Source organism: Coffea arabica, chromosome 6e (genome assembly GCF_036785885.1).
Source record: "Coffea arabica cultivar ET-39 chromosome 6e, Coffea Arabica ET-39 HiFi, whole genome shotgun sequence".
Taxonomy (NCBI): domain Eukaryota; kingdom Viridiplantae; phylum Streptophyta; class Magnoliopsida; order Gentianales; family Rubiaceae; genus Coffea; species Coffea arabica.
In genome coordinates, this window is record NC_092321.1 from 26,896,481 (window position 1) to 26,914,596 (window position 18,116).

At 35.0% G+C, this 18,116-nt stretch overlaps 1 protein-coding gene across 1 annotated transcript; it reads left to right on the plus strand.

The window, feature by feature from the left end:
* The first annotated feature begins 5,221 nt into the window (after positions 1-5,221).
* Positions 5,222-11,057, plus strand: LOC140009607 (nascent polypeptide-associated complex subunit alpha-like protein). Its single transcript, XM_072055691.1, has 4 exons — positions 5,222-5,380; positions 7,268-7,349; positions 10,147-10,274; positions 10,392-11,057. Exons 1-4 carry the CDS (start codon positions 5,321-5,323, stop codon positions 10,722-10,724), a joined length of 603 nt encoding a protein of 200 aa, XP_071911792.1. The 5' UTR covers positions 5,222-5,320; the 3' UTR covers positions 10,725-11,057.
* The last annotated feature ends 7,059 nt before the right edge of the window (positions 11,058-18,116 follow it).

Below are 18,116 nucleotides of genomic sequence, written 5' to 3' on the forward strand. Positions count from 1 at the left end.
TGAATTCAAGATTTGAAAAACTTTTAAGGCCAATGATTAGACATTTTTTATTAGAGTTCGTGGTTTCCAAAATGTGTTGAATTTTAAATTGGGATTGTTGGGTGTGTTGGGTTCTTCATAGATTGTTTGCAGATAGGATGCTAAGACATTGAGGAAGAAGGAAGGTGAAAGAAAAAAGAAAAGAAATGTTTAGAGATAAAAAAAAAAGTGGAAAAAAAAGAAGAAAAACCAAAATAGATTCTCATTGAAGAGACAAACCAAACAAGTAAAAAGGAATACCAAAAACTAGTGCTGTTAATCGAGTCAAGTCAAGATCGAGCACCTGATAATCGAACTCCACATGAACATTTATCGAGCTAGCTCAAGCTCGCTTGATTAGTAGTTTGAGCTTTAAAAGCAGTTTCAAATTGACTCGTTATACTCGACTTCAATCTCGAACTCGAGTTCAAAAATCAAACCGAGCTTAATGAGCTCAAGTGAGCTCGAGACTCGAGCTTGAACACCTAGACATTAGCAATCATAATGTCTAACCTGTTAACAAATTTTCCAGGCAAATTCACAACTAAATCTGCATTTGAAATAGATGCAGAAATTACAAATTCACAATACAACTTTTTCTGCATTCAAAGTAGTCAATGTAAAAAGATTCAAGTAGTTCACAATTCAAGTAGTCTAAACAATTAAACATCAGCCATCAAGTTGTTCTAAACAGATTCTAAAATGTCCAAACTTTAAACCAACATGTTTAAGTTCAAGAGTTAAATATAGCTTTCTTGAGTGAAAACAAATTGTGAATGATTGAGCTTGTAAATGAAATCAGCTTGTGAAATCAGCATGTGAACGAATTCAGCTTGCACAAGCTAGCACCAATAGCCACCAAATCAGATTGTGAATGATTCAGGAAATTCAACTTGTGAACTTCCTCAAATGTGATTGATTCAGCCATATCAAGTGATTCTGACAAAACAAAAGTAAAAAAGTTATAAAGTTCTTTAAAATCAGATATAATGAAACTCTAACAACAGTAGAAACATCCAATTAATTACTTACGCGAGACTTATTCTTTAGACTATGAAGACTGCGAATCTAATCATTGCTGCAAAGCAACATTGCACTGTCTCAACTGACATAGAAGCTCGTCAATCACCAATTACTCTACCTCCAACACTAAAGGTAGATTCTGAAGCCACAGTTGTAACAAAAATGAAGAGTATATCCGTAGTTGTCCTCGACAAGATAAGAAACCTCAATCTTTCCCCTTTCCACCAAGCCAAAACATCTAGATTTGCATTTGCATCACAAGCATACTTACCTTCTTCTAAATAAAAATCTAAATCTGATTTTTCTGGTGGAGCCTTGTCAATTTTACTCACATGCATGTGAAACTTTTCTTTACTAGTTAAAATGGTGGGTCCAGTCATTTTACTAGTTTTTTAACTAAAAGAACTAGAAGCTTCATTTTGTCTCCCCTTTTACAGCCTACCTTTGTTGTTGTTTGGAATGGGAAAAAATGTGACAATCAACGTATTAGTTGTAAAGCTCATAAAGAATATCTTTAATCTCAGCCAAAAATCTAGGAGCTGCATCCTCACTATAAATCACCATTCTTTTTTTTTAATTATCTTGGTTTGAACAAAAATGAATAGTCCTTTTAAATTCATTTATTTACAAAACCAATTCGATTTGCAAGGCAGCATCTTTACCTCTTTCAGTAGTAAAATCTAGAAAAAATATTTTTTAAAATCATGTTAGAAGTAGTGTTACAAGCATAGAAAAATTAGTTAAGAAAATCCCAAGCAAAGTCCTTCATTCTTTTGATTTATGCTTGATATGTTAGTCCACAAAATTCTGTATATTGATAGAAGAGCCCTCAGCCCAGTGGCTCAGATTACTGTCAATTAACAATTTTATCAAGTGGATATGCACATTTTGAATATAAATCATGAATATATTGATTAAATATTAGTAGAACATTGCTTAAAACCTCTTCAGTACTGTTCAATATGGCATCCAAATGCTACTCTTGTCCAATATTTGAGGGCTGGAAAGGTCAATTTGCCTGGATTCTAGCTAACTTGATTACAGTTCAATTGTATGCCTCGTGTTAGTTTGTTCGCATTCGACTTCCCTGCCCTTTACTGTTTCTTAAAACAATGCTTTGATGAGATTCGTAATGATAGCCTGAGGAGATTAATTTACTTCTAGTATAGCTCAATGTATTAGCCTTTTGAATTTGGTGACGATTTGATCAGCTTACACGTATTACGGATGTCTTTCTGTAAAAGTCTGTGTACTAGAAATAGTACGTGAGATGACGCGGAAATAGTGTAACACTTTTAAAACAAATTGTAACTGGTTGTATATGTTTAAAACAAGAGTGTAATATTATTTCGTTACTGTTCATGTGAGTCTTATGTATAATAATTATGTGTCTATTATGCAATTTTATAAGTAATTTGTATAGAATCATAAGGTGTTCAAAAAGTATTATATCATTTTGAACAGTAATCACTAACAACCATTCGTGCTTTTAGTCCGTAAAATTCGGTATTTTCTATAATCGGTGAAGTGTTTTATCTCCAATAAACCTGTAAAAATGACTAGGAAATTATAAAAATACTGTGATTTGGAAAACAAAAAGGGATTTTTTTGGGGGGGGGAGAGGAGGATATAGTTCTCACTTATTAAGAAAATATAATTAACAGTTTATTTTGGCCAATGCATTCTGATTGCCCTATTTGAAAAGGCATATATAATTCAGGATAATGTAAAACGTCTTACTATTGGCAGGACAAGGTGATGCAAGTGGAAGGTCAAAATAGGGCTAAACTTCTCGTTGAGACCACTTTAGATAGCAGTATTAGTGATTGATTTATGGTAAACTTCTTACTTTTTGGGACTGGAATCTCGTATATTGATATGTTTAGTACTTTTCAAACATGCAAATGTTTGTCATCCCAAAGCCGGATGTGTTTAAGAGCCCCAATTCAGACACTTAAAGTTATTTTGGCAAGGACCAGATTGAGGATTTGAGCTACGGAAAATCATTTTCATAATTCAGTATAATTCATATCAAAATGTGATTAAAATTGAGTAGGGTGCATGATTTGTATCCGGCTCTGTCTTTTGTTTGTGCAGGCATCTGCTATTCTTGTACATCATGTAAGAGTTTTTAAGCTGTTGCTTCTTCCATCCTTTTTTCACCAAAGACAAGATTGCAGGGATATAGCAGCCTATTTAATAGCTTAAAAATAATAATTAAAGGATATCTTATGAATAAACAAGTTTTTATCTTTTTTGCATCATTATCCACTAAAGTTGTTCAAACAAAATTGAGAATAGGAAAATTGACAAAATAGATCTGATATATTACTGGATCCTCTTGCGAACCTCTTTCTTGATTCTTCTTGGAGGATCGAGTAATACATCAAGATCAATTCTCAACCCAAGGAAAAAAAAAAGGTAATTGAGTCTGGTTTTATATGCATGTCGAATACCAATTCAGTTAGATAAGAATGCAGGTCAAGTATCAGTTCGTATTTTCTAACAATACATGAATACTGGACCATACATACAGTAACGGTAGATCAGTGATTTTGTCCAATATGGCTAAAGCTAATCCAGCAGGACCGAAGTTTCTTCTTTTCAATTCTCATGCTTGGAACGATGATTTTATATCATGTTAATAATTTTGAGTTGTTAGCTTTGCTAAACTTGTAATTTTTTTTTATTATGGAAGGATGTTGTTTTGAACACTTGTTTATTGTGAATCTATGAGAATTGATGTTTTTTTAATGGTTTTGCTAACACTAGCATAAACTTACGATGAGATATTTTTTACTAATATTTGGATGCCAATTGTCCATTACCGAAATATGACCATTTTTCTTTTTCAACTTAGGTACCAAAGGATTCCGAACCAGTATGACTAGGTAGCATATGACCATAGTCACTAATAGTTCAAAATTTTTGACTATCTTGTAAAACTGGTTTTTAATAATGTAACATTCCGATGAACTAATTATCTGGTTCATGAATACCTCAATGTCGATCCAAACATTGGATGTGTTATTATACTTATGTTATTATGTTAATTCTCCTATAATGAAATACCAAACATTACTATTTAACAAAAACTATAATCTTGAAAAGAAAATAAACACTTGATAACTCCTCTTCACTCGATTTAATCTAGCATAAATGAGCCATAGTTCTTCGTTCATATATTTCATGACCCCTTACAATTCCTAATTAATACACTCTTCAAGTAAAATCCTCTTGATTAGAGTAAATTAAGATGTTTCCAACTTGACTCCATCCCAAGTGTACTTAGGAGGCATAGTATTTTTACTTTCATTATATTTTTTTTACCTTCTCTCCACACTATTTTCATCCCTAACTGCTATAATTCTTATTTAATTTTAAACCCTCCCACCTACCCCGAACTGGCATAGTTCTTCACTAATATAATTAGGAGCCCAAGTTCTTTATTAATATACAGTCTCATAATAAAATACTTTTGACTACATTGTAAAAGTGAATCAGTTGAGTTAAGTTTGAGTAGTACTTTACTTGAGTTTGACTTATCTAAAAATGATATGGCTTGAGTTTGAGCAAATTAGACTCAAGTTCGAGTCAATTTTCACATAACTTCGAGGCTAAGGTAATTGTTAACACATCTCAATCCACTACTTCTAAAATTTAGTGTTAATTAGAGTATTTGTATTAAACCATTGGACTAACATTTTATATCCTAACAGTGTAGTTATTTTCTTACACTAATAGCATTGAATGTATGTCACATATGCATTATTTCAATTTCAAATTTGAATTCATATTATGTGGCACAATCTAAACGTGCTAATGTAAACAAAATTATACACTGATAGTATATAAAAAAGTTATTCGAAATCATTATCTATTATCTATTATACTCTCTTGAACATTTAATTTTTAGTAATTTAATACCTTATACGTTCAATCAATGACACATTTTCAATTAAAATTGAAAGTTAACGAATCCTTCTATAGTTCTATTACTTTTGGATGAAAAGGTTTCAAGTTTCAACACCCCCAAGCCCTCCACATTACCTAAAAAAAAAAAAAAAATTTAACACCCCTAATTTAATAACACGGTAAATTGAAAAAATTGTTAAATTGGAGCCACAAATCGAAAACCAATAATAATTCGAGGATACAAATTGCAAATACTGTTGAATTTTCTACCACAACTATTTAGGGTTCTTGGAGGGGTTCTTTTCTTTCACCCCAAATCCTCACTCTAAAACAGACACGCAAACGACGTTTACTCTCCGACAGCATGACTGCTCAGTCCCAGGAAGAACTCTTGGCCGCCCATCTCGAGCAACAAAATATCGATGTAATTTTAATCTCTCCTGTCTCTGTTGATATTTTTTTGTATAAATTCTTGCTATCTGAACTTTTGATTTTTTTTAAAGGAAATTAATATATATTTGCTGCCTCAGTTGCAAAAAATTCGTTTTTTTGTAGTTCAGTATATCTTTTGGAACCTATATTTACAGGAAATCCTTTATTTTTTTGGCCATATTGATCAATGAAAAGTTAAGGTATATTGATATTTAGGTGATGATTTTGTGTTAGTATTGTGGCTTAAGTGGTAACGTGGCTTCTTATGTTTTGCTGGAAATTTATCAATTTTGATGAAATGAATTGGAAAATGAACGAGAACTAACAATTCCATATTCAATTAAAGCTGAAAAATATGACCTTTTTGGTGTTTCGCGGCTACTGATTAGAGAGGATGTGTGCTTCAAATCCAAAAATGTGTTGAAAATGAAGGCTAGTTAATTAATATTGCGGGAGTCAAGTTTCTAAATCGGAGAAAGATATAATCTTTTTGGTATTTTGTGGCTACTGATTAGAAAGTATGTGTACTTCAAATTCAAAAATTTGTCGAAAATGAAGGCTTGTTAATTAATAATGCAGTAGCCAAGATTTTAAGTCAGTTTTTTATTTTGACATATTGGTGATTGCAATGAAACTTTTAGGCAAAAAGATGCAATTTTTGAATGGAAAGCGGTAGTTTTTTTCGCCGAGTTTGGGTGCAAGGAACTGCACTAGGAATTTCTGTGAAACCATCGCAATTAGCTAAAATGATATTACCCTTCTGAAAGCTGATAATGGAATTGCCCTTGGCTTCGTGAAGAACCTGTTGATTGCAACTCTTTTGTGATGCAGGTAGTGCTTCTAAAGTCACTATTATGTGATTTGGAATTTTGTTAAGAGGGATGCAATTACTCATAATGAACAATTCAGGATCCATTTTTTCATGTCCCCCATCACTCATAAAAGTGTGGCACTTGACATGGATGAGTAAGGACTATTCTTTTGTTAACCTTGGCTTGCAATTAGTAGTATAACTTTTCAGAGTGATTTATCAAAGGGTTGTCCTATATTTAGCTGTGCGCACTATAGTGACATACTGTACTTTTTGATTTTTAAGGACTCTAAGGTTGGTTATCAGTTTAGCCAAGGCTTGCACTTATTAAGATATTGTTGTCTCCAAATATCTCACATGTGGTCAAATGTTGTAAAATACTTAATTTGACAGGCAATGATGCCTGGGATCGCTGAGTCAATTTAGTTCCTGTTCTATCTCTTGCGGATTTTGGAAAATAATTGTTTTGTTTTCCTACTAGAGGTTCATAGTGATGGTTCAATTCTTCGTTTATTGCTTCTCCAACTTGGTGAAGATAACCCGCTAGAATGTCTTTAGCAGATGTCACCTTGTGGTTTACTGGGCCTGTCCGGGCTTCTATGAGTTTACCCCTTTACGGCTGTTATAAGTTAAGGAAATGAAAAGAATGGGTACTAGATTCGTCTCAATTATAGATGAATTTACAAGTGTCAATTATGGATTTCATTCTAGGCTGCATTAAACTCCTTTAAATTTAACAGACCACTGGATCCTTTCATCTCTAGAACACAATCAATAAATTTGTGCCTTCTATGCACTGCTCTCATCTTCTGCTGCATGGTTTTGATTCTGAAGTATTGCATAGTTAGAAAAAAAACAAGCAACTGGCCAAAATCTTTTCAATATGGTTAATCTGCCTTTCAAAATTTTCCATTGTTGTCCTGCTATGGGCTAAAAATCTTTTTTCTCCTACAATCTCCCCCTTGTTCGTTCAGCTAAATCCTGCCTAAAATGAAGTCAATTGTTGCACTTGTTTGAAGCTGCATTGCTGGCGTATTTTTATTTAATGATGAATATGCTATTTTACAGCCTGAGGAACCTGTGATCGAGGATGACGATGATGAGGATGAAGAAGATGATGATGATGACAAAGATGAAGATGACGTTGAAGGTACTTGTACATTCTGTATGATATAGCACCTTTTACACTCGCTCTTAACGTTTTTTGTGGAAACTTGATGTCGTGGACTATTCAATTAGAGAAATACAACTGTTAAAAGATTTCTACTTATAAATGTTTTCTCATGAAATCTTACCTCTCATGTCTGGTTGGTGCAATAATTTTGTTGTTGGATAATAGAATTCTTGTAGAGGTGTTTTCATGTTAAAGTATGAATTGTTTATAGTGTACAATACAGCCACATTCTGTGAGATTTGCATACATAAAAACATATTCTTTCTGATTCAAGAAATTATTCTAATTTGCCTGCATCTTCGGTTGGATATAGCACAACTCTTTGTCATGCTTTTATTTAACTTCTTCGTAATTGAACACTATTTTGATGATGTAAGAAAAATATGTTGTACCTTTTCATTAATATGACAAATTAAAACGAATTGCTCCCATCCTTTTACTGCCTGTTTGTTGCTCCACTGGTCATTTTCATTCCTCATTCCCTTGTGTCTCTCTATTTTTCATAGGGAAAATGATCGGTTTCATCCTTCACATTTCACAAAAATATTCTTTTCATCCCTCACTTTTAAAAGGAAGCAATTTCGTCCTTGACATTTAAAAACTGAAGTTCTTACATCCCTGAACCCAAATTTCAATCTGAATCAAACCACCAATCAACCTGATTACAAATTTTGGGAGTCTAATTGATAGATCACTTGGTTAACTCAACTTGATATTCATGTAAAATTTAATGAACCCAAAAATAAAAAATAAAAAATTATAACATAAAAAAGAAATATTAATCTTTCCTATATTATCATTGTATACACTGACGGTTTTATGTACCGCATATCATTTCAATTTAAATTTAAACATCAAATTTTGTATTTATGATACACATCTAGATTCGCAAGTCGATATACTAACGGTGTATGAAAAGATTTACCCAAAAAAAAACTCTACTAGTCCAAGACAAAGAATGGTCTTTTATGTTATAATTTTTATTTTTTTGATTTAATAAATGTCATGTGAATATGATGAAATTGACCGAGTGATCTATCAATTCTATTTTCGAAATTTATTACTGGGTTATTGAATGGCTTGATTCAGATTGAAAATTAGGTTCAGAGATGTAATAGTTTTAATTTTTAAATGTCAGGGACGAATTGCTTCATTTTAAAAGTGAGGGACGAAAAGAATATTTTTGCGAAATGTGAAGGATGAAACAGGTCATTTTCCCTTTTTCATATATTCGATGTTCACCCAAATTTCCTGCTTGCTTTCTCCTGCCACCTCTGGCTTTCCTTCCCTCTTGCTCTCTTTGCCTGCCTCCACTTCTGGCTTCGCCCTTCTCTTAATCTCTTCCCCCTCTCCCTGCTTTTGTTAAGCATTTCTCCTTTCTTCTGGCCCCTGTTGCTCCTCCATTTCTTTTGCTTGCTCCTTTCTCTCTGCACCAGGCCACCCAATGATCATTACTTTAATGCCGACCTTGTGCTACTTACAACTCTTCCCTGTTGTTCACTGGTCCCTCTGCCACTTGCTTATAGCAAGCTCTCTCTTTTTCCTATACACTTGTTTCTGTTTGATGATAATGCCCTGGTAATGGTATGTTTTTGCTTGTGCTCAAGAAGCTATAGCTGTTGTCTTGTGGACTTTGTCAGAGCGTTGGTATGTGTCTTTGTCTATGCTGGTGGAGTGTAGATCTCTATGCTGGTGGTGTGTTGTTTCTGCTATTTGGAAAACTGGAGTGAGGGATCAGAGTTTTTCAGGCTTAGTTTTGAATGAGAAAGACTTTATTTTTGGTGTTGGTTAAACTTGAGTATAGGTGGAGATGGTGTTGTGGTGGTTACTCGGCTGTATTACTGTGGTGGAATGTTTAATCATTTGTTTTACTTGGGAATTTTGGCTAAATGAATCTAGACTCTAAGTATGCCGTTTTAGCATGTCATCCACTAGGAAATAGCTGTCCAGCCATCCAGGCTATCCAGCCAGTGCTACGTCTATGCTGGTGATTGGGAAGAAGAAAAGAAGATTGTAGTGTTAAAGAAAAAAATTGCAAGAAGAAAGGGGGAATAGAGCAAGTGTGCTAATAATCTGTTTTGTGGTTGTGAAGGTAATTTGGCTGATTGTCAAATGATTCGCTTTTACCAATTAAAAATTATGCTGAGAGTGCAAGGGTGCAAGGGACAAATCACATGCTCAATTGATACTGTTATCCCATCAAATTCTAACATGAGTGTAATTTATCAAAACCAGATGGTAGGTACTTGTGACTTTGGCAAACTTCATGTCAATGTAGTTTTTTGTGTTAATCACATCGAAATTTCTCTCTTTTTTTCCCTACTATTCTTTTCCAATGCCTTTTCTCAGACTACTTGTGCAGAGTAGAGAAACTTTGATATTGAATACAACTTTGGTAGGAATATGCATACGAATCAGCTATGACTTGAGGCACTAAATTTTTGTTTCTTCTCTTTTCCTTTTGCCTTTTCCAAAGTGTCTTGAGTCTTTATGGGTTTCACATGAAAGATTCTTTGCAAAGCCTGTAATTCACATACTAGACCGACATTTCAATGTGGAAAGAGTGTCTTCAGTTCAGATGCTTACAATGTTTTAATAAGCTACATTTGTTGCACCAACTTTCCATCATTCATTACTTGAAATGATAAGCATAAACACATATCAACGTGATCTGGCAATTGACTGCTTTGAAAATGGTTACAATATGCGCTTTGCATCTAGAAATTTCTAAAACTGCATACTTTATGAATGATATCACACTGCTGCTTGTCAGGACAAGGAGATGGTAGTGGAAGATCAAAACAGAGTAGAAGCGAGAAAAAGAGTCGGAAGGCTATGCTAAAGTTGGGGATGAAGGCCATCCCAGGGGTCAGCCGGGTCACTGTTAAGAAGAGCAAGAATGTCAGTATATTTAGATGATTTATGAATTCTACTGAAAAGTTATTTGTTTATTATTTTCTGTTCCAAATTTGGAGATATGTTACTTTTTCTGAATATTTGACTTTGTTTATGTTTTAGATTCTGTTTGTCATCACAAAGCCAGATGTTTTCAAGAGCCCAACTTCAGATACATATGTTATATTTGGTGAAGCAAAGATTGAGGATTTGAGCTCACAATTGCAAACTCAAGCTGCAGAGCAGTTCAAGGCTCCTAATATCAGCAATGTGATATCCAAGCCTGAGCCATCAACTGTAGCTCAGGATGATGAAGATGTAGACGAGACTGGTGTAGAACCCAAGGACATAGAATTGGTCATGACGCAAGCTGGTGTTTCAAGGGCCAAGGCTGTGAAAGCTCTCAAGGCTGCAGATGGAGATATTGTGTCTGCCATTATGGAACTTACAAACTAGGAAGCCCTCCAAGAGTTTCCTGAGACCAATGAGGGTAGAATCTGTATTGTCAAGTTTTATACTGTTGTGGCTTTCTTGTTTTATATTGTTGTGGCTTTCTTATTGCAGCTCTTTTTCATTGACTTCTTTTTAACTACTCTTATAATGTTTGAGCTTATCTATAGAATTTTTATGTATTGTATCAGATTTAGAAAAGTACCATGCGATTTATGATGTGGTAATGGCTGGGTGAGAGTTTTATGGCCTCGTGTCCAGCTTCTTTGTATTGGTTTATAGGGTTTCACTTCCAAAACGATGACGCAGGGAAATGATAGAAAATGACATTATTGGCAATTTGAGATCCCAAATCTCTGTGGTGGCTTCTGCTGATGCGACCAAAACTGATAAATGTGTTGTCTTGGGTATCTTCAGCTTCTAAGTGAAATTTTGTCTTGACTTCTGAGATGGTGAAATTTGGTATGTCAAGGACTCAGAGAGACCTTATAGGTTAGAAGTTAGTCGTCATTTAATGTGTAGTAGCTTAGTCGGGCACATGAGGAGGTCTCTATCCCTGCCTATTGCCTGATGGGTGTCAAATATCAAATATCTTTTTTTTTCCTTTTCAAAATGAATTGATATTCAAATATTTTTTTTTTTGAGAACGTATTGATTTGACCTCATAAGTGGGACCAAGCATGTTGCTGTCAAGAGAATCTCCTAATTGTGTAGAGCAGTTAGAAAGATATTTTTTAGGGTTAATTGCACTTTATTCCCTTTACGTATAAGTCATTTATCAATTTACCCTTCAATGTTTGTTTTTTCACAATTTATCCCAAAAATTAACGGTCAACCCTAATGGAGATAAAACAGAATAATGAAAAGACAGTAATATCTTTAAGAAAATAATGAAAATCCAAAATACCCATATCTCTAGGTTTATGAAAGGGATAAAGAAAAGTTTTCAAAATTACTCTGGAATAATGGAGGAGGGAAATTTCCCTCCATCTGGCACATGGCACAAAAAAAAAAAAAGAAATTCGGAAGACAAAAGGTAGGGGAACCTTTTGTCATTGTCGGTCATCTTTTCTTTCTCCTCTATTAGCCACTTTTTCCTCCATCTTTTCTCTCTCCTCTATCTACCCATGAAAAGTGTCCACATGCATGACGGTTCTAAATAAAAAGAAAATATAGCGGTCTAAAACTCTTTTTGACTTATTCATGTATAGAGCAAAATTAAAGACAATAATAACAGATTATTAATGAAAAATTCTAATATTGTAATTTGAGCAGTAGTAAAATCTTCTTCCCAGATTTTCAAGTGTCCAAGAGGTGCATAATGGTGCCTCTTAACCACATCCACACATTTTTTGGAGCGATCTTTCAATGTTATTTGAAACACTTTGTGACATTTTTATGATACTTTTGGTTGACAAAGAAAAATTTTAGGAGCTATTGAATCTCTTGAAATGAAAGAGAAAAAATAGGCTGCAATTGGATGGAAGCATGAAAGAGAAAAATATAGGCTAAAAAGCATCAGACATCCCTTTTTATAACTCATTGAGGGACATTTTAGTAAACCAAAACAAACGACTCCCTTCCAATGGCAATTTCGGCATCTTGAAGTTTTTAACGGTGCAATTGATGAGCTGGACTAACGGAGGGGGTAAACTGTGAAAAAATAAATGTTGGGGGTAAATTGATAAATGACCCATACTTAAAGGGGATAAAGTGCAATTAACCCTATTTTTTAACCAAAAAGAATTTGGTTTAAATGTAGGATACCTATCTAGAAGTTTTTGCAACTCAATCATAGATGATGAGATTTGACCTTTTTGAACTCTGTATGTAACTCAATAGAGACCAGGGAAACAAAGAGAAGATGTGTACGAATGAGATATCTAGCAACAAGAAAGAAAAGGCAATCATAATTCAATTGAATGTTATTATTTTATTTTCGGAGTGTGATATGATGATTGACAAAAAAAAAATGGTTGAAACGTTCATGGTAACATTTGTTTCCTCGAGTGTTCTTTCATGCCAAACTTTTTCATTGTATTAATTAAACGTTCTCAATGTTTGGACAAATTTGAGGTAATCTGACTCTTCTTTTGATCCAAAAAATGGTTATATCCGTTCACAGCCTTGCAATAAAAGGGAAAAATTACCTTTTGCTTCAAAAACATGTATTCTACCTATCTTTGCAATAGATTAATGGTCAACTAGATGGCACGTTTTAATACATGTAATATGAGATAAAATATATTGTTTTTGGGGTCTACGAAGCAGATAAATTTATAAATTATTATGAAAAAAAAGTGTTTCTACAGGGACTATTTGTGAAGCCATTTCTATGACAAGGGTGTTTGCATTTGTTGAATATAAACTAAGCTAAGTTCATATTTGGCAAATACAAATTAGCGTATTAAAATTAAAAAAAAAAAAGGCATACCTTGCATTTGAGAAATGCGAGACCCTTGTTCTTTCAATCAATAAAAAAGAGCTCACAATTGAAAGGCGAAGAACTTCATTGGCACATTTTTAAACCCCAAAATTAGAAAACCCTAAGACATGAACAACATTGGGAACTGCAAATTGAACCCAAAATCCATCATTCAAATATGTGGAAGTGCAGAATCCATCAAGAGGAGGTACGAATTGTAGGGAAGGTCTGCAATTTTGCTTTATCTTACAGCCTCGACACCGAAAGCTATCGCTAGAAATTTGAAGTCACTGGAAAGCTGCAAAATGGAGACCATTACATTGATGCTACATCCATTAGCCAGTGAATGAGGTACGTTTTCTGATGCTATCATCTGGAACAGAAGAAGATGCCTTGGAGCCCGTAGTTATCTCCAATTTTTATTTTGTTTTTTTCTCTTTCTATGGAAAAAATGAATGAACAGGTGGTTTATTAAGCTATTCCACACATCCTAATGTCCTATGTACCGATTTGCAAATGGTTTTTTTTTTTTTTTTGTTTTTGTTCAAAGAAGAAGCCGATTGGTTTTTTAATTGTTAAGCTTTAATTAGGACTGCCGGAACTATGTACTATAACTAGCTGCTTGGAGTTTGCAATTTCTCTTGGTTTGAACTGATCTTTTGGAGAATCTGTATTCAGTAGGATCTTTATGAACTTGCACTGTTAAAGTAATTTTTTTTTCGAAATGGCTGATTTGTCTTATAATTAGGACTGGGTGAATGATGAATTCGTCAATGCATGAATCAAATTACTATGGAATGTAAATGATGAATTTGTTCACTTCCTTTTACATCTTTTTTATTGCTAAAGATGGTTATGTTAAGAGTTTATATGCTTGAATTTTAAATGAGAGTTTATACGCTTGATGAATGTCAAAATAAATCTATGAAACATAGACTTTATTTACATTTGAAATGGTCTCTATTTTGGTTTTAAAACCCAGAATTTAATTATTGCATACTTGGTTTATTAGGCACTCAAATTTTCACTCCATACGTAATTCAAAGAACTAATATTAGAAGGTTTCTTGGAGGCTCCCATTTGTATGTCAATGAAGTTCGGTTCTAGGACATAGGTTGCTTGTTAAAAATTCTAATAAGTTGATCAAAATTTTTGACAAATACATGCTGCAATTAATTTTTTCATTTTTTAGGTTTATGTTGAATATACCTAGATACGTGTGATATATTATACATCAATTATAGGGATTAGATAGCCTGATTATTAGCCTGATTATCCTAGTCTAATTACAGGAAGTAGATAGCTAATTATTCTAGCTTGATTTTAGGATCTTGATAGCTTCATTTTAGGATCTAGATTATTTCAATCTTATATATATATGTCAGTTGTACTACTCACACAAATATGAGAACAAATGTTATCTCAAAACATCTTCCTCTCTTGCTTCTTCTCTTACATGGTATCAGAGCCAGTAAGAAAAAGAAATTCGTTTTCGAATCATCCCACCCGGTGATTTTACTCGGTGAATTTTTTTTTTAACCCAATATCATTATGTCTACATCCTATACATCTATAACATCTACATCTAAATCCACAACTCCTCTCATGGCCAATCCATCTATTACTGGTTCTACTATTATTACTACCGAAAAACTAAAAGGCAGTAACTACTCTACTTGGGCTGCTGACGTTGAGCTATGGTTTATGGGACAAGGATATAAAGATCATCTTACTACTAAACCTAATGATACTATGACTGATCCATCCAAGTGGGAGCGAATCGATGCTCAATTGTGTAGCATGCTTTGGCAGACCATTGATTCTTCACTAAAGCAAATTTTCCGTCCACATAAGACTTGCTTTAGTGTTTGGGAGCAAGCCAAAGCATTATACACTAATGATATATCTCGTGTTTATGCTGTTTGTTCTGATTTGATGAGTCTCATTGCACCTCGAAAACTTGATATGCCTATGAGCTCTTACTTAGGCAGAATTCAAGGGGTCCTTTCCGATTTCAATGAGTTGCTACCCCCTGCCGCAACTCAGCAGGAACAACTCTCTCAGCGAGGTACATTTTTTACGCTTTTGGCTCTCTTTGGATTACCTACAGAATATTCTACCATTTGTGATCAGATTCTTGCTAGCTCCACAATTCTTACTTTGTCTCAAGCTTTTTCACGGTTGTTACGGCTCCCGAATGAATCAAAATCATCTTCGGAGACTATCGTTGTTGATTCATCAGCTTTGGCATCTCAATCCAGCCAAAGAGGAGGTCGTGGACGTGGCCGTGGTCAAGGTGGTTATAATGGTAACAAAAATCGACCCTACTGTGACTATTGTAAAAAGGTTGGCCACACAGAAGATCGGTGTTGGCTCTTGCATGGACGTCCTCCCCAACAAGTGGTGAATATTGTTCAATCCGAACCTTGCGCAAGTTCATAACCAACTCTCAAGCCCGAGTATGAAGATTTTGTGAAATGGTTTACAGCCAAACAGTCTTCCACACCTACTGCCTCAGTTGTACACACTAGTAATGTTAGCGCATGTGTCTCTCAATCTCCATCTCTTGGCCCATGGGTTTTAGATTCTGCTGCCACAGATCATATCTCTGGTAATCCACAACTTTTCTCTTCACTCCATAGTTCTACTTCTCTACCCAATATTACTCTTGCTGATGGATCACAAACCCAAGCTAAAGGGATTGGCCAGGCTAACGCTCTACCTTCTGTGCCTCTCGATTCTGTTCTTTTTATACCCAATTGTCCTTTTAGTTTAGTATCTGTTCGTCGTTTGTGTTGTTCTCTTAACTGCTTAGTTACATTTGATGAGGAATCTGTAATTTTACAGGATCAAGGTACGGAGCGGACGATTGGCACAGGGCGTGAGTCTCAGGGACTTTACCATCTGTCTTTACCAACACCAGTATCTTGTTCTGCCGTAGATGATCCTCTGCTAATCCATAGTCGTTTGGGTCTTCCAAGTTTAAATAAGTTTCGAAAGATGGTGCCATCTATTACTATGTCTTCCTTAGAGTGTGCATCATGTCAGCTTGGAAAACACACTCGTAGTCATTTTCTGAAAAGGGCTAATAGTAGAGCTGAATCTCTATTTTCTTTGGTCCATACTGATATTTGGGGACCGAGTCGTGTTATTTCTACTTTAGATTTTCAGTATTTTGTCACTTTCATTGATGATTATTCTCGTTGTACTTGGGTGTTTCTTATGAAAAATAGATCTGAAGTGTTTTCTATTTTTCAAAGTTTTGTCTCTGAAATTCAAACACAATTTGGTGTTTCCATAAAATCCTTACGTAGTGATAATGCACATGAGTATTTCTCCACCTCTTTCAAGTTCTTTATGGAGTCTAAAGGGATCATACATCAATCATCATGTTCTCACACCTCACAACAAAATGGGACTGCTGAAAGGAAAAATAGACATTTGGTTGAAACAGCACGTACTTTACTTCTTCATGCAAATGTTCCGTTACGTTTTTGGGGGGATGCCATTCTCACTGCATGTTATTTGATTAATCGCATGCCATCATCTGTCCTTAAGGACCAAGTTCCTTACTCTCTTGTATATCCTAATGCTCCTCTATTTTCTATTTCCCCTCGTACATTTGGCTGTACATGTTTTGTACATGATTTCACTCCTGGAAAAGATAAGCTGTCTTCACGTGCTATCAAATGTGTATTTTTGGGGTACTCTCGAACACAAAAAGGGTACAAATGTTTTTCTCCTGATCTTAGACGATACATCATCTCTGCAGATGTTACGTTCTTTGAGTCTACTCCTTTCTTTCAGCTTAACAAGTCTGAGCATTCTACAATCACGGAGGATATTCCTGTTTCTACTTATTTTGTTCCTCTTACTCATGACACTGACATTAGTCAGCCTCCTAAAGCGTCTTTACCTTCACCCGCATCACCACCATTGCTCACTTACAAGAGATGCAATGTAAGGAATTGTCCTACTACAGTTCCAGATAATGGTGTTGGAGAATCTGCTGATGTTCCTGATGCCTCACAAACTATTCCAAGTTCTTCACCTACCACGATCTCCTCTCCAGCTAGCCCACCCATTGCTGTCCGCAAAGGCATTCGTTCCACTCGAAATCAATGTCCCAATTATACTTGTCTCAATTATCAGCGCGTCTTTATCCTATTATGCCTTTTTGTCCTCTTTGTCGTCCATGTCTGTTCCTAAAACTATAGGTGAGGCTATGTCCCATTCCGGGTGGCGTCAGGCAATGATAGATGAAATGGTTGCTCTTCACTCCAATTCCACTTGGGAGTTGGTCCCACTCCCACCTGGTAAATCAACTGTTGGTTGTCGTTGGATTTATACTGTTAAAGTTGGTCCGGATGGTCAAATTAATCGTCTTAAAGCTCGTCTAGTAGTTAAGGGTTATACTCAAATTTTTGGTCTGGATTATACTGACACCTTTTCTCCAGTGGCCAAGATGTCTTCTGTTCGTCTCATCTTATCTCTTTCTGCTGTTCATCATTGGCCTTTGCACCAATTAGACATCAAGAATGCATTCCTTCATGGTGCATTGCAGGAGGAAGTTTATATGGATCAACCACCTGGTTTTGTTATTCAGGGGAAGTCTAGTGGAATGGTTTGTCGACTAAAACGTGCACTCTATGGTCTCAAACGATCTCCTCGGGCTTGGTTTGGACGCTTTCGTGATGTTGTCAAAAAATATGGCATGATCCGTAGTGAGGCTGATCATTCAGTGTTTTATCGTCATTCTCCGTCAACAGGTAGTATTTATCTGGTCGTTTATGTCGATGATATTATTATCACTGGACAGGATCATGATGGAATTGCTCAGTTAAAGAACCACCTTTTTGGCCATTTCCAGACGAAAGATTTGGGCAAGTTTCGTTATTTCTTGGGTATCGAAGTTGCCCAATCCAAAGAAGGTGTTGTTATTTGCCAACGAAAATATGCATTGGACATTTTGG

Bases quoted from the DNA above. Each gene is read 5' to 3' on its own strand.
- LOC140009607 (XM_072055691.1), top strand. From the start codon at position 5,321: ATGACTGCTCAGTCCCAGGAAGAACTCTTGGCCGCCCATCTCGAGCAA. The intron at 5,381-7,267 runs GTAATTTTAATC...GCTATTTTACAG, and splicing joins TCGAGCAACAAAATATCGAT to CCTGAGGAACCTGTGATCGA. The intron at 10,275-10,391 runs GTCAGTATATTT...TTTATGTTTTAG, and splicing joins CTGTTAAGAAGAGCAAGAAT to ATTCTGTTTGTCATCACAAA.